We start from the raw sequence: 14502 nt of genomic DNA, 5'->3' as shown, positions 1-14502 counted from the left end.
ACCAGCTCGTTTTAAAGCAAGTCACTGGCCCCATGCCAAACCTAATCATCTTAAATACTTAATTGCTCCTTTGTCTGGGACTTTTCTAGCATGGGTCTGATGCAAACGTACCACACACTGGTGCTCCAAGCTGTTGTGAACTGTGTCAAATTGATTGTCTAAGACCAACCTTTCTCCCGGGGGAAACCCTGCCTTCAGGTGTCATTCTATAGGGAAAGTACACTTGCTGTCTGTATCCTGAAGTTCAATTTATGTTGAATTTGCAGGTACAGCCGAGATTATGTGGTGGAAGGAGAACCCTTCGCAGGCTATGACCGGCACAACGCTGAGGTGGCTGCCTTTCACCTGGACAGGTACCTGCCTGCTTGATATTGGTATTTTTTTTTCCTCTAACTTTATCCTCTTACTCTTTTTTTTTTTTTTAGGTTTATTTTGGCTTTAAGTTGCAGACTTTTAGTGCTTATGAAAAATAAGATGTGATTTTAATACAGACTCTTCAAGCTGCCACCACACTAACCCTGCTCTGTGTCATCCTGTCCTTGGTGTCCTGTAACATTTGTAATCTGGATGAATGATGGGCATTCCAAACTCATTTCACTTTACATCCAAGCCAAAAGTTGAATGACTGTCTGTAGAAGTGAAAGGACAATGTCCTGTCTCGCTGCTGCCTGTTCTCTCAATGTCCTGTCATGGTACCGCTCCTCCTTGGTGTTCAATCTGCCAGTTTTTTCCCAATTAATACCTTAGCCTCTAAGAACACTAAGATCTGATGGTTCAAAATAGGTTATTTCATATTATTCAATTTTAACATACATTTGCCAGGAAAGCGAACAACCTAAGAACCATGTCCCTATCTGTAGGGAATATAAATTTGACCCAAAGTGTTCCACGCTTTTCTATCATACCTTCACCTGATGTCTCAAGCAGTTCCGTCATGTTCAAAGGAGGTAGTTGTTTTTCATTCACTCTTTCATGTGATACATAATAGATTTTAGCCAGAGGTGGAATGGCTTCTAATGGTATTCTTAATACCTCATTCATATATGGTTTAAATTGATCTTGTATCGATATACATCTGATTTGGGGAAAATGTATAACTCTCAAGTTCAGTCTGCCAGTTTTACCATTGCAACTAGTGCATCATTTTATTTTGTGCCCTTTGCTTGGAGCCAAACTCTGCCCTTTAGACATGCAAAGTTATTGCAGTATCTACATTACTGAGCTCTCGTGATAAATATTTTAGTAGTAGCAAATTAACTAGTGGAGAAATTGCAAACTTGGAGCACCTTTGAGAATATAATTCACGATGGATGCGAGCCTCCAGGGTTGGGAGCTCATAGTCAGGAGCTGACAGCGCATGGGCGCTGGAGTATCTCTGGAGCATCTATCGGCTGGAAGCCCGTGCCGTTTGGTTGGCATGCTTGTGAGTTGTCAACCACTGTGTTTGAACTGCAGGCTCTGTCTTGCTGGGAACCGTTCCTGCAAGTGCCCTGAACTTGGTGGTCTGTGAAACAGCCAAGTACGGGAAAATATGTGTGGGAGCTTGCTGGCAGACTGGATGGGCCGATTGGTCTTTTTCTGCCGTCATTTCTATGTTTCTTTGGGGGCGGTCTAGCTGCGAATTGTTCTGTCTTTTTTTTTGCTGAAGGTGATCTCGGATTTTCACTTCAATCAATCAATTTCCCTGCTGACACTGGACAGGGAGAGAGATGTGGATGAATATCATCTGTTATGGACCTTGGATGTCACGTGGCATATCTGAGGTGTTTGGAGGTTTCTAAACCTCTCAGGGAGATGGACTGGCTGTTTATACTCCACAGTGGGGGTAAACAGGATAGGCTGTCATCGTGGGCTATCGCTGGAGTAAGAAGGTTATCTCGGCCGCAAATGTGGATGCTGATCAGCCGTTGCCTAGTCAGGTTAGAGCTCATTCCACTAGGGCTCGGACAGTGTTATGGGTGGAGATTAGATTGATGTCTCCTGTCAAGATTGCCGAGCTGTGTGACGTGGTTCTCCTTACACACCTTTTCCAGGCATTACCGCAGGCCTGGGAGGACTCAGCCTTTGTGCATGCTGTGTTGATTGGACCGCGGGCAGTCTCTCATCCTGTTTGGGAGTAGCTTTAGTACATCCCACTGGTCGTGGATTAACGTGTCTGAATGCTAAGAGAAGAGAAATTACTACTTACCTGATCATTTCCTTTTCTTTAATGAAGACAAGTTAATCCACCTTCCCACCCTTGGCTGCCGGATGGTGGTGCTGTTGTCCTCCTGAGTGGCTGCGTTTCCGGGGATTACTGGTAAATGTCAGATCCAGTCCTTAGATTAGTGATATTACACTCCTTGTCTGAATTCAGTGTTTTCTTGTTAATTGAGTGTTTAAATGGTTGTCTATTAATAGTTATAATCATGTATTGTTGAGTTGTCCACAGTTGGCTTCTGCAGAGAATACTGGCGAGCTGATGTCAGTGCAGGGGTTTATATATTGTGACATTAGCTTTGCTCCGTCTTCATCTGCTGGTAGAGGTGCATAACCCACTGGTTGTGGATTAACCAGTCTTCATTAAAGATAGGAAATTATCAGGTAAGTAGTATTTCTCCTTATAAATGCATAATTTAAATTGTGTGTGTGTGTAGAGCAGAGCTTTCCAAACTGTGTGTCGGGACACGTTAGTGTGTCGCCTGCAGTGTGCAGGTGTGTCGCGCAAGCCCGGTCAACTCTGACGCAAGTTTGGGCTTTTTTTTCTAGAGATTCACTTTTTTTTTTTTTTTTTTTTTCAGTTTATGGGTTGCTTATTATTGGGTGATTTTTGCTGTCAATCGCGTTTTTTGGGGGACTTGGTGGGTGGAACGAGCCTAGCTGCCCTTGCATTGGCTGCTGCTGCTGATGAGGCCTGGCCATGAGGAGTACTGACTGCAAGCAACAGTGTTTGGTGATCATGGAAGGGAGTGAAGCACTTAACTGGCAACAATCAAAAAGAAGAGGTACATGAGTGTGGGGGCGAGACATGTACTGGGGGGGAGAGAAATGAGTGTGTGGGGGACAGACATGTACTGGGGGGAGAGAGAAATGTGTGTGGGGGACAGACATGTACTGGGGGGAGAGAAATGAGTGTGTGGGGGCGAGACATGTACTGGGGGGAGAGAGAAATGTGTGTGGGGTACAGACATGTACTGGGGGGAGAGAGATATGAGTGTGGGGGACAGACATGTACTGGGGGGAGAGAAATGAGTGTGTGGGGGACAGACATGTGCTGGGGGGAGGAGAGAGATGAGTGTGTGGGGGACAGACAATTTGTTTTATTATTGTTACTCATAAATTATAACAATAACATGAACCTTGGAATATTATATATTTTTAATATAAATGAAAGGTTTTCATGAGATAGGTTGTGTCGTGAAACATTTTATTTATGTATATATTTAAGGAAACATACATAAATTGTCGAAATATGTTTCGTTCGTTTAACTTTTAACCTCTGGTTTGCTAGTAGACTGAATTACCGTGTCCCGAAATTATGTTTGTCTAAAAAGTGTATCAATCACACAACAAAACCCACTCACACCAACTGGTGTATTCTAGTCCACATCAATGTCAACAACCAAAATAAACTGTGTCTGTTAGAGAGCTAACATAACACCCAGAACGCCAAACCGATTATAAACCAAATTTTTGTAAGACCCCTCTATTCACGAGAGGACATGTTATGTGTTCAACTCGTTTCTCATAGGGGTCACTATTACTTTTAATCATTCAAAAAAATCAATTTTTGTTATCTTTTTCAAAAAAATTTTTTAAAAGTTACTCAACCAAATTTTGTCCCAGGTAACCCTGGTTACCTGGGACCTTTTCAGTGCGGATAAGTATCCGCTGCATTTTGATTATCAAAATTTGGTTGAGTAACTTTTTAAAAAAATTTTTTTGAAAAAGATAACAAAAATTGATTTTTTTGAATGATTAAAAGTAATAGTGACCCCTATGAGAAACGAGTTGAACACATAACATGTCCTCTCGTGAATAGAGGGTCTTACAAAAATTTGGTTTATAATCGGTTTGGCGTTTCTGGGTGTTGTTAGCTCTCTAACTAGTACACAGTTTATTTTTGGTTGTCTAAAAAGTGTGTCACCAACATGAAAAGTTTGGAAAGCTCTGGTGTAGAGGGTTATGTGGGGGGAAGCCTTGGCACAAAGCCATAACATTTACTTAGGATGATTAGTACCATTGCATTGGCCCTGATTAGAAAAAGAATATCAATTAAATGTAAAAAAAACCCAGAATGAGTAGGGGCCACCATGGTAATTGTTTGCACAGGGCAGCATAAAGCCCTGCCCAGTAGCGCTCCGTGCTGGAGGGATGGCTTGAGCGACTGAGAGGGAAGGTATGGGGTTAGTGTCAGGGAGAGGTGAGCGTTGAGAGGGAAGAGAGAGGGTCCGTGGGGGGGGGGGGGGGGGAGTGACTGTGAGGGAGAAGGGAAGGAGCCAATATGTGTGTGTGTGTGTGTGGTAGAGAGGGAAAGGAAGGATTTCCTGGGATGGAGGGGGTGAGTGACTGAGAGGGAAGTGGGAATCAGGAAGTGGAAGTAAGAAGAGAGAGTAGAAGGGTTTTGTGAAAGAGGAGAAAGTTTGTGTGTTCCCTGCTCCTCTCCACTAATCCACCACACTATCAGGGTGACTGAAAGTCAGAAGTTCCCAAAATGTTTCTGGCAGTGAAAGGTGTTTGTGTGGCTGTTGCTGAGGTGACCCTAGAATTTGAATTTTCTTTTGTTTGGTGAGTTGGTGTGGCCCTGTCTCTCGGAGAAGTGTATCCCTTCTGGGTACCTTAGCGGGGTCGGGGGCATCTCATCCTATCCTATCCCTCGCCTCAGGCAGCAGATTGCCATGAGCTGTTCCTAACTGCTGGCCTCAGTTACCAGTAAAGTAAAGCTCTGCTCCTGCTCTGGGCTCCTGGAGGGAATTCAAAGCCTGGCTTCTTTGTTGTACCTGTTAGCATGTCAAAAGAGATGTTTTGGGCCTGGCCTTTGTTGATTAAACCATCTAGGGACCTCGGGTCCGCAGGAAAAAATCTACTAGAAGTTCCAGCAATAAAAAAGACACCAGGCAAAGGGCACTTTCCGTCGCAGGGCCTTTAATGTGGAATGCCTTACCTGACCCTCTGAGACAAATTCAGAGTAAAAAAGAATTCAGAAAAGCTTTAAAAACGTACTTCTTTAAAGAAGCTTTTGGAAATTTAGATCCCATCATAAGTTAGACCTTGATTTCTAAACATTATTTTTGCTCAATCATTTATGCTTAGAAAGTGTTGGATTATTATCTTTTCTTTATCTTGTTTATAAATTAATGGTTAAAGTCACTACATTTAATTTTTACTTTGAAAATTGATCATGAGTTTAATGTAATTTTTATTCTATTATAATTTATAATTTTTAATTTAGTTGGGGAGTTAGTTTATAGCCAATTTTTATTTTGAAAATGTATTGTAAACCGCTTCGGTCATTTCATGTATTTGGTGAAACGGTATATAAATGTTTTAAATAAATAAAATAAATAAATAAATTATGTCAGGCTGGAGAGGCAGCTCAGAGGGCCAGTCACATGGCAGCAGCAAATTTTCTAGTGCACTACCAACTTCAGCAGCCTCCCTACACCCCTGGAGTGGAAAATACACTGGCTTCCAAAAATGTTTTTTTAAATTTAGGATGACTGTCGAGCAGTAACAAAATATATAGCCCATCAGAGAATAAAAATGAGTCCTACAGTTTTAATGGCGAGGTTGTTGGTTGTATTTTTAAATAACAGGCCACAGTCTGACTGCTCTTGGGATACTTTTGATTGCCCTGGTGCTTCCTCTGATGACTGTAATTCTTCTTGGAGGGACATCAACTCCGTTCTCTGCCATTTCTAATGAGGAGGATTCCAAAACTGAGTTGCAATGGGCCTTCATTCAAGGCCACCCAGATATTTCAGTTTTTATACCCCTTTCCAGAGCATGTGTATGTTTGTACTCCTCTTGTGTACCCCCCCCCCCCCTCCCGAGCATCGCCACTTACCACTGCTGCCACTAGGGACTCAAAACTCTTTTTATCCCTCATTCTCTCCATCTTTCTCCTATCAGCTTTCATCTCTCTTCCTCTTATTGTTAGCATTTCTCTCACCTTTCCTCTGCTTCATTTTTCTCTCACCTGCTCTCCCATTCCCTCCATCTCCATATCATCAGGCTTTTGGGGAGTTGATTATCTATCTACTCTGTTAAATCTGTGAGAAGCACTGACATCTGTGAATGCGGAATGAGCCAGGATCATTAGTGTAAGCAGAGTAATGTCCTGGTGTGGTTATGTGGTGTCCGTTTTTGGTGCTCTGCATAGAAATGGTATGATGGAGCAGGTAACACACACATTTTTAAATAAATAAAATCCATCATCCGTTTAATGCCACAGTTTCCATTCTTGCCTTCCCCCATTCTTCTTCTTCAGCAGCTCATCGAGTAGAGGGAGCCAGCCCACAGCAGCTGACTGCGCACTGTCTCTTCTCTGCCAGCACCATGAGCAACTTTAAAATTCACGGCCCGGAGCTTCCTGCCTTCTGATCTCATGCGTCACCAGATCCGAGGTGCTGGCCCAAAAATTCTGAAATTGCTCTGATGGTGGTGGTGCAGAAAATCCAGAGCAGACGGCTGCTGTGGTACAGCGCCCTCCAGAGCCTGTACACTGTGTGGAGCTGCTGAAGCTGGAAGGAGTGCTCTGCTGCCACCCTTTTCTTCTTTACAGAGAGCATGGTCTCTTTCCTCTTGCCCAGCAATCACAGGAGCAACCCTCTGGCTGAGGAGCATGTGAGAGCGCCGTCAAGCCATTCTTTGTGTTAGTGTGCAATGAATGGGACTCTCTTCCTGCTGGAGTGTGCATGTGCTTGGGGGGGGGTGTGTGTGTGTGTGGGGGGGGTACTTCTTTCACAGTTTCCCCAGCTTCTAGGCTCAGGAGCAAGAACTGAGTTTAGGTCTTGAACCAGTCTCTCCTCCTCTAGTTCCACACCGACCCAAGTATATAACTTTTTAAAGCTATGGGCAGAGAATGACGGTTCAGATGGCAGGGGGGTTCTTTGCATTTTTCTCCAATAAAATCGGTATCACAGATCTTGCTGTATTTGTTTTGATTCCTGATTTATTCTGATACCTTTTGTAAGGGTGATTTTTTTTTTTTTCTCTCCAATTCTGTATCTGTTGATCAGTTCTCAAGCTTGCAGGGCTGAGATCTGGCACGGTTCCCTGTTCTGAGCACTGGTGTCTTGTCCTCCTAGGGTCCTGGGCTTCCGGAGAGCCCCGCTGGTTGTGGGCAGATTTGTGAACCTGAGGACTGAGATTAAACCAGTTGCCACAGAGCAGCTGCTGAGCACCTTCCTGCAACAAGGTATGTCCTGGGGAAGGAGGGGATTGGTCTTCTTGTGTTTGGGGAAGAGGAGAGGGAAGAATTGCCGAAGCCCCTTTAAACTCCCAACTATGCCGTTTTCTTCTTAGATCCCATTCTCCAGCATTTATTTAATGTTGAGTGAATTATCTGCTCTATAGTGACAGATGCCAGACTTACAGATTAGATTGTGACGGAGAGGATCAGGAGCTCTGAGTTAAGCATCCATTCGGCTCAATGATATAATTTCCTCCTCGGCCTTGTTTTGTTTCTAACAGTTCTTTGTCACCAATCCACTCTTGTATATGACTTTTATTTCAGCAAAGATATTTTAGTCAAATGTAAAATTTCCCAATTTTTATTATTTTTTGCATCATCTCTTATTACTGTTTTTTCAGCCTCCCAATAGGCAGATCACATTTCCACTTATATTCTCTGAACACCTTTCATCTTTTCGTAAGGAATAATTTTCTTTGGATCATTGGAAAGCTGATTCTTTAGTCTCTAGCTAGAGTTAGGAACCAATATCTCTCACATCAAGGCCAGTTGATAAATGAGAATAATCAGATATGAAAATACTCTGAGGTCAATACTGAAGCGTTACTTAGCTGGATAATTAAAACTTATTTGGCTAAGTGGCGGCCGCTGAATATCTGGCTATGTTCAGTGGCTGCCACTTAGTTGAATAAGTCACTTACCTGGCTAAGTAGATAGCCAGATAGTCAATGGTCATGGAATGGTTAAGTGCTGATAATTCAGATTTCTCCTAGGTCAAGCAGGACGCTAGTCCTTACACATGGGTGACATCATCAGATGGAGCCTGGCATGTAAAACCTCTGTCAAAGTTTCTAGAACTTTGACTGACACACTGAGCATGCCCAGCCTGCCACTATCCACGCGGCCACGTGGTTTCCCCCCTTCAGTCTCTTTATTTCCGCCGTGCCATTGCCTCGTGGTTGTGGAGCTCTGCTATGTTCTTCAGAGTTTTCATTTAGTTTTTTCATTTTTTTTTATCACTTCCATGCCGGGATCCTCTAGTCCCCCTGGTCAGTAGAGCAGCACACTTCAGTAACATTTGTCTGGGAAAAAAGGATGATAAACTCAGCTGTAAAAAAGGAAACTCTGTGAATTTCAGAAGACAGGACATGGGGTGTGAGTAAATGGCTTCAGCAGACTTTGATAACAACATTATTTTATACCCAGTAATAAATCCATACCTGATCCACCCCCCTGCATTGCAGACTGACTCTGGCCTGTCATTTTGCTCTTGGCATGGAGCAGCAGTGCTAAGTAACTCTGAGAGTGAGCCCAGTTTGTTAGCCCAAGGCTGACATTGCTTAGGGCTCTGGTGGGAGTGTGGATTTGCCTCTATTTATGTTGCCCCTTTTGAGCTCTGGTAGAAAAGGCGGATGAATACAGGGAGGAAAGGTTGAGACGTTCAGGGCTTCTGTTCAGTCTGCTAAACCATCGCAGTATGGATGTCTTGTATCTCCCTGACTCTATTGCTCTCTCTGCAGGGTTAGGTTTCTGGTAGCTGGAATAAGCAGGTGTTGGAGCAAGCAGTATAAGGTCAGATGAGTGCCAGGAACAGAGATTTTTGACTATAGCGACAGGGTCAAAAGAAGTTTTCCGAGAGAGAGAGAATACCTGTGTAGTATAGTCTCCTGCTGGAGGGAAGGGTAAGCAGCTCCAGTCCAGGAGTGCCACAAATGGGTCTGGTTTTCAGGATATTCACAATTAATATGCATGAGGTATATTTGCAAGCCCCATTTCCACTGTATGCAAACATGGCTCATGCATATTTATTGTGGATAACCTAAAAATCAGACCCATTTGTGGCATTCCAGGACCAGATTTGCCTACACTGTCAGGCTAGAGAGAGTCTAGCTGAGCTTTCTCCGATGTTTTCCAGTGTTTCTCAACCCTCTCCTAGAGGCACACCTAGCCTGTTGGGTTTTTCAGAATTTCCACAATGAATATGCATGAGATAGATTTGCATACCTTGGGTCTCCAGTGTTTGTAGATCAATCTAATGCATATTCATTATGGATATCCTGAAAACCCAACTGGTTAGGTATATCGCCAGGAGAGGTTTAGGAAACCTCTGTATTCTGTGAGTATCCCAAGACTGAGCTTTTCCTTGTCTTTGTCTCATTTGCTTTCTTTTAAGGTAATAATAGTTGTTTCTTTGGGAAGTGCTACTATTGTCGAGAAACGGAGCCGGCATGTGCTGACACAGATATAATGGAGGGGTCAGTCACTCTATGGTTACCTGATGTTTGGCCCCTGCAGAAGCACCGGCACCCCTGGGGCAGAACCTACCGTGAGGGCAAATTAGCCAGGTATGAAATATAGCAATGCAGTGGCAAAATGTGAGCTTCTCAGTTGAGGGCTGTTGTGAGATTGGTTTTGTGTGGGTGTGCACGTTGTGGTGGGAGGCATTTAGTTCTTGTGAAAACGACATGTACTAGACTGTTCTCACAGCTTTGCTGATTCACTTCAGTCTGTCTGCCACAGCCCTTTCTGTTCCAGCCTTGTGCTGCATTTAGGTGGATTATCTGGCCTGCTGACATGTAAGTGGTGTGGGTTTGAGGTTGGAAAGTCATCCACTCTTAAGTATGGCAGATTTAGTTTTGGCGCCCAGAGGGGAGAGGTTGGTCCTAATAGCCCCCTGCACTACCAAGACGCTGCATAATTTAATGGCAAAAGTCCAGAATAATGACCCTCCATCTTCCATTAGGTGGGAGTACGATGAAAGCTACTGTGATGCTGTAAAGAAAACGTCTCCATATGATGCAGGCCCACGTCTGCTAGATATCATAGATACCGCCATCTTTGACTATCTGATTGGCAATGCTGACCGCCATCACTACGAGAGCTTTCAGGATGATGAAGGAGCCAGCATGCTTATACTACTGGACAATGCCAAAAGGTGTGTGCCCCTGTGCTCCCCTGCCTCTGGTGACTGCTCTGCTACCCCTCAGTATAAGAAGATAAGGGTCATTCTTTATTGCATGTGCACGTTGATAACACTTTCTGGTACCCTTTGAGAGGTAATGTGGGAACTTGTCAATGGCAGGAGAAGTGTGTTGAGAAGATAATGCTTTCATTAATGCCCATACGTCATTCGTTTTTAAATTGTATCTAAGCCTTATACAGCTTTTATTTTTTCAAAAGCATTCTGTCCTCAGTACACACACAGCCCGCTGTCCTCCTATATCCTTCTCTCCTGCTCTGATTCTGGCCCTGTAAACTTCCAGACAACCATTGTTGCAGGTGCTGCTGTAACAGCATAATGGAGGTGGCTGGGAGCTGTTCTCTGTCAGCCTCTTTAGAGTACTCTAGATGCTTTGCAGCTTTAGTTCATATCTCAGACTAGTTGATCAAGAGAGAGTGTTAATCTTGCACACATGCATCCCTTCAGCTAGTCTGTTTCTGAAACAGTAAGATGGATAGACTTCTTCATAGGCAAAATGGGCATTGGATGTCCATCCTGGCCTCCCTTTGTGTCTTTGACCAGTTGTGGACATGTGCAGAATATCAGCAGTTATTTCGCTGTTCGCATTGCATAGTTGCAGCCCTGGTGGATTAGGCCTGCTCCGTGGATCCTGTTGCACCAGTGTTATAGTTACATGACCATGCTTTTCTGGAAATTGGAAGAATCTGAGCTACTGCCAGTCTTTTGCAATTGATTGGTCAGGGTTGGATTTGTTTTTCAGCTTTGGGAACCCCTTGTTGGATGAACGGAGCATCCTGGCCCCCCTTTATCAATGTTGCATGTAAGTACCAGTTTTGCCATCGATTGGCCAAAGATGTTCATGTAATGTGAATGCCATTTTTGTGTGTTTTTACTGACATTTGACTTAAATCTCCCAGGGCCCAATTTACTAAGCATTTTCCCCTTAGACACAAAATGGGAGAAAACATGAGGCCAAGGTATTAAAAATGCATTAAGGTTAACGTGTATGCTAACTTATGTAAATGCATTAATTAAATGTACACAATATGTATCAAGCCCCTAATACAGAGCAAAATGTGTGCTATTTAGCACATATTTGGGGATGTTAAACTTTAACATTCCTGCATATATTAAACATTTAAAACAAAATTAATGACCTTAGCATAATATGTGCTAAGGCTCCAACAACAGCAGCACGCCTAGCGCATTCTCTTTCTTTATTAAAGAGTATTACTTGCTAATATACTACAAGTACTCTGAACAAGTTCCAGCATAAATATACAATTTAGCTTCTGTCCTAGCCTGTAGACAATTGCTAATGCACTGATTCAGGAATGCTAGCAGTTTAGAAATGGGGGCAGGCAGTATTCTGAGCCTTCCCGTTGTACCTCCCATAACCTGGCTAAATGTAAAACCAAACCAGCACCGGATCATTGCTGAGGTAGGAGGTAAGAGATGACTCCTCCTGGCTCTCTTTGAAAAGGTTGTCAGGCATTGGGGGCATGAAGGAAGGGGTCTTCTTGAGGGGGGGGGGGCATTCGGGAAAAGGGCAGGATGGTTCTTTTCCACCTTTCCACCCAGGCTGTCCCTTTCACTTTAGGCCAATTAGTGTAGGGGAACTGGGCCTATGTATTAACAGTGCATTGTGCACAATGCTAGTTTTTTCCTGCATTATGCACTGCTTATTGCACAGTCGTACACCCTTTAGTGCTTGCTAAGAAAGGTGCATAGGGATGGTAACTTTCAGATGAGTGCACATTTGTGTGTGTGTGTGTGTGTGTGTCAGCCCAGGCCCAGGGATGCAGCCACTTTATAACTTGTGTGTGTATATCGCGTATGTTATAAAATAACCTGGCCGTGTGAGCACATGCGCCAAATGTTAAGTGGGCGCGCAAATCCCACTTCTGCCGTGTAAGTCGGGGGATTTTAAAATGCCCATTGCCAGTCTACCAGTTTGTCCACCAGTTTGCCCAGTTAACAGCTAGGTCCTCCAATTCTCCCCTGGTTTAATAGCCCCCAGTTAGCCCAGACCCTTTAAACCTCTCAGAAATGGCTCGATCCTTTTATTTTATGACTTGCACGTCATCCATAGCAGAAGTAATGTCATGCAGTAGGGGACCTCGGTAAGTGCCAGGGCACACAAGCATTTACGCTCCTATCTCTTGGCCAGGCCTCGAAACACCCAGAACATGCCCACGCACGTTTTGTAAACTTTTCAGATGTGCATGCAGCGGGGTTTATGCGTGTAACTGGGCGCTTTATAAAATACGGTCAGCATGAGTAAGCCAGACTTATTCGTACATCCCCTAATTGATGTGCGTGCCAGGCTTTTAAAATTCACCTGAGTTTCTAACAGACTCTCTTAGTACCTAAATCTCATAAAGTCTCTAAAGTAGTTTTCTAAATTAAAATACATTTGACTGGTAATGCCATGCTCTCATTGGCTGGAAACAGAGTTTCTGTGAGTGCCTTCTGGTCTTGCTTTCTACATTACCTCCAGCTAGAAGAGTCTGGCTGGAGCACTGGCACAGTTAGTGCACCTGTACCTGACTTTCCTAGTGAGAGCTTTGGCTGTTCCTTCATTCAGCACTCTTGCACCAGTTGGAGCTGTGCACCTTCTTGCCCATATTAATGATTGGGACAATAACCAAAGAGGTTTTGCTGTTTCGCAGCTTTTCTGGCTCAGAAACGTGCACATAGCTGCTATTAGAATGGGCCGCGAAGCATTTTTTTCTATTTAGGAGTATATGTCATTGAGAGAGAGGAAGGTGTAACTTGTGGCATTTTTAATTCTATATTCTTTGTCCTAACTGCGAGACCACTCCACCTTGTTATAAGGAGTGACTAGCTCAGACTTTTCTGGTACATGCACTAGCTGGAATATGTATTGCAGATAGTGCTGCACTTCCTATTAAGGGAGGATTTTTAATTGACAAGATTTGTTTTGTATTTGCGCTCTCTGGAGTACTATTTGTTCTCCGAGGACAAGCAGGATGTTAGTCCTCCATCATCGGATGGAGCTCGGCCAGGAACTCTGATCTCAAAAAATTCTAGAGCTTTCAAACATGCCCTGCCGAGCATGTGCAGCTGTAGTTATCACCCTGCCCCCTAGGCAGAGTCCCTCAGTCCTTTTTTTTTTTTTTTTTTTTTCCAGGGAGCCGTGTGGTCAAGGTATTCAGCTTTGCTCTCTCCTCATAGTTTAGTTGTGGTTTTTTTCTGAAGCTGCAGCTGTTTTTTTTTCTTTTCCTTATTATAAGTTTTTGTTTCTTATTTTACTTTTTCTCTACCTTTTAACTTTCTGCCAGCCACATGGTGGGCCTTGGTCACGGTGCAGCTTGGTAGAATCTATTTCTAATTCTTAATAAGTGCTGCATCTGCAGTTTAGTTTCTGTGTCTTCTCCTTACACTGTCTGTTTTTGGTGCCTTCGTCTGGGCTGCCATTACTGACAGAATGCAGTCCGTTGGTGTTCTGTGTAGGCCACTGAGTCTGGGGACGCGCCTGAATTCTACCCAGACAGGAGTTCCTTGTCGTTTTACTGATCGATTGACCTCGATGGAGGCCCAGAGAGTGTAAGTATCAAGGGCCACATCGTTCCTGTGGGAGGGGGAAGCTCATCCTCCCCATATTCTAAGGAACTAGTCTCCATGGGCAGGAGCCCTGGTCTATGTAGTCTCCCCTTCTGTTTGCCAGTAATGGCAGTGAAGTCTTCTTGTGAGAGAGGGGAGCAGGAGCCTGGGCAAGGAGTGTTGCTGCTGCACCTTCAGTGCCATACCCAGTATCGATTGCTCATGCACATCTGTGACCAGTTCACCGATGATCTGACAAGTGGATGTCAGGACCTTTGTCGAGGACCAAGACTGCCGTTGGGCACCATGGTCTCCATTGACTTCATCAAGGTGCCAGGGTACCCTTGATACCATCGACCATAGGCACCATCGAGTGCTGTGCACGCTGCTGATTCATGATTCTGGGCCATGGGCACTGTGGATGCCATCATGCACCATGGGCCCTCGATGCACTGAAGAAACAGTATCAACCTGAGCGTTCTCAACCGCCATGGGCATCGCTGCACCGGGATAGTGGCACCGTCTGGTGTTGCGGTCTAAACCTCAGAAATCAGGCCAGTCAGCAACTTCCATGATCATT

The 14502-nt window shown here is 44.1% G+C and overlaps 1 protein-coding gene across 5 annotated transcripts in view; it reads left to right on the top strand.

The window, feature by feature from the left end:
- Positions 1-14502, top strand: part of FAM20B (FAM20B glycosaminoglycan xylosylkinase) — a 36393-nt gene that overhangs the window by 15529 nt on the left and 6362 nt on the right. For all 5 annotated transcript variants that reach the window (XM_029617910.1, XM_029617909.1, XM_029617907.1 and 2 more), the window contains exons 4-8: positions 267-353; positions 7290-7399; positions 9567-9738; positions 10137-10328; positions 11116-11175. In XM_029617910.1, the coding sequence (XP_029473770.1) occupies positions 267-353; positions 7290-7399; positions 9567-9738; positions 10137-10328; positions 11116-11175 (621 nt within the window). The remainder of the gene's footprint in view (positions 1-266; positions 354-7289; positions 7400-9566; positions 9739-10136; positions 10329-11115; positions 11176-14502) is intronic.

Source organism: Rhinatrema bivittatum, chromosome 10 (assembly GCF_901001135.1).
Source record: "Rhinatrema bivittatum chromosome 10, aRhiBiv1.1, whole genome shotgun sequence".
NCBI classification, from domain to species: Eukaryota; Metazoa; Chordata; class Amphibia; order Gymnophiona; family Rhinatrematidae; genus Rhinatrema; species Rhinatrema bivittatum.
The sequence above is the reverse complement of the archived record's forward strand: the minus strand, read 5'-3'. Positions and strand labels throughout refer to the sequence as shown.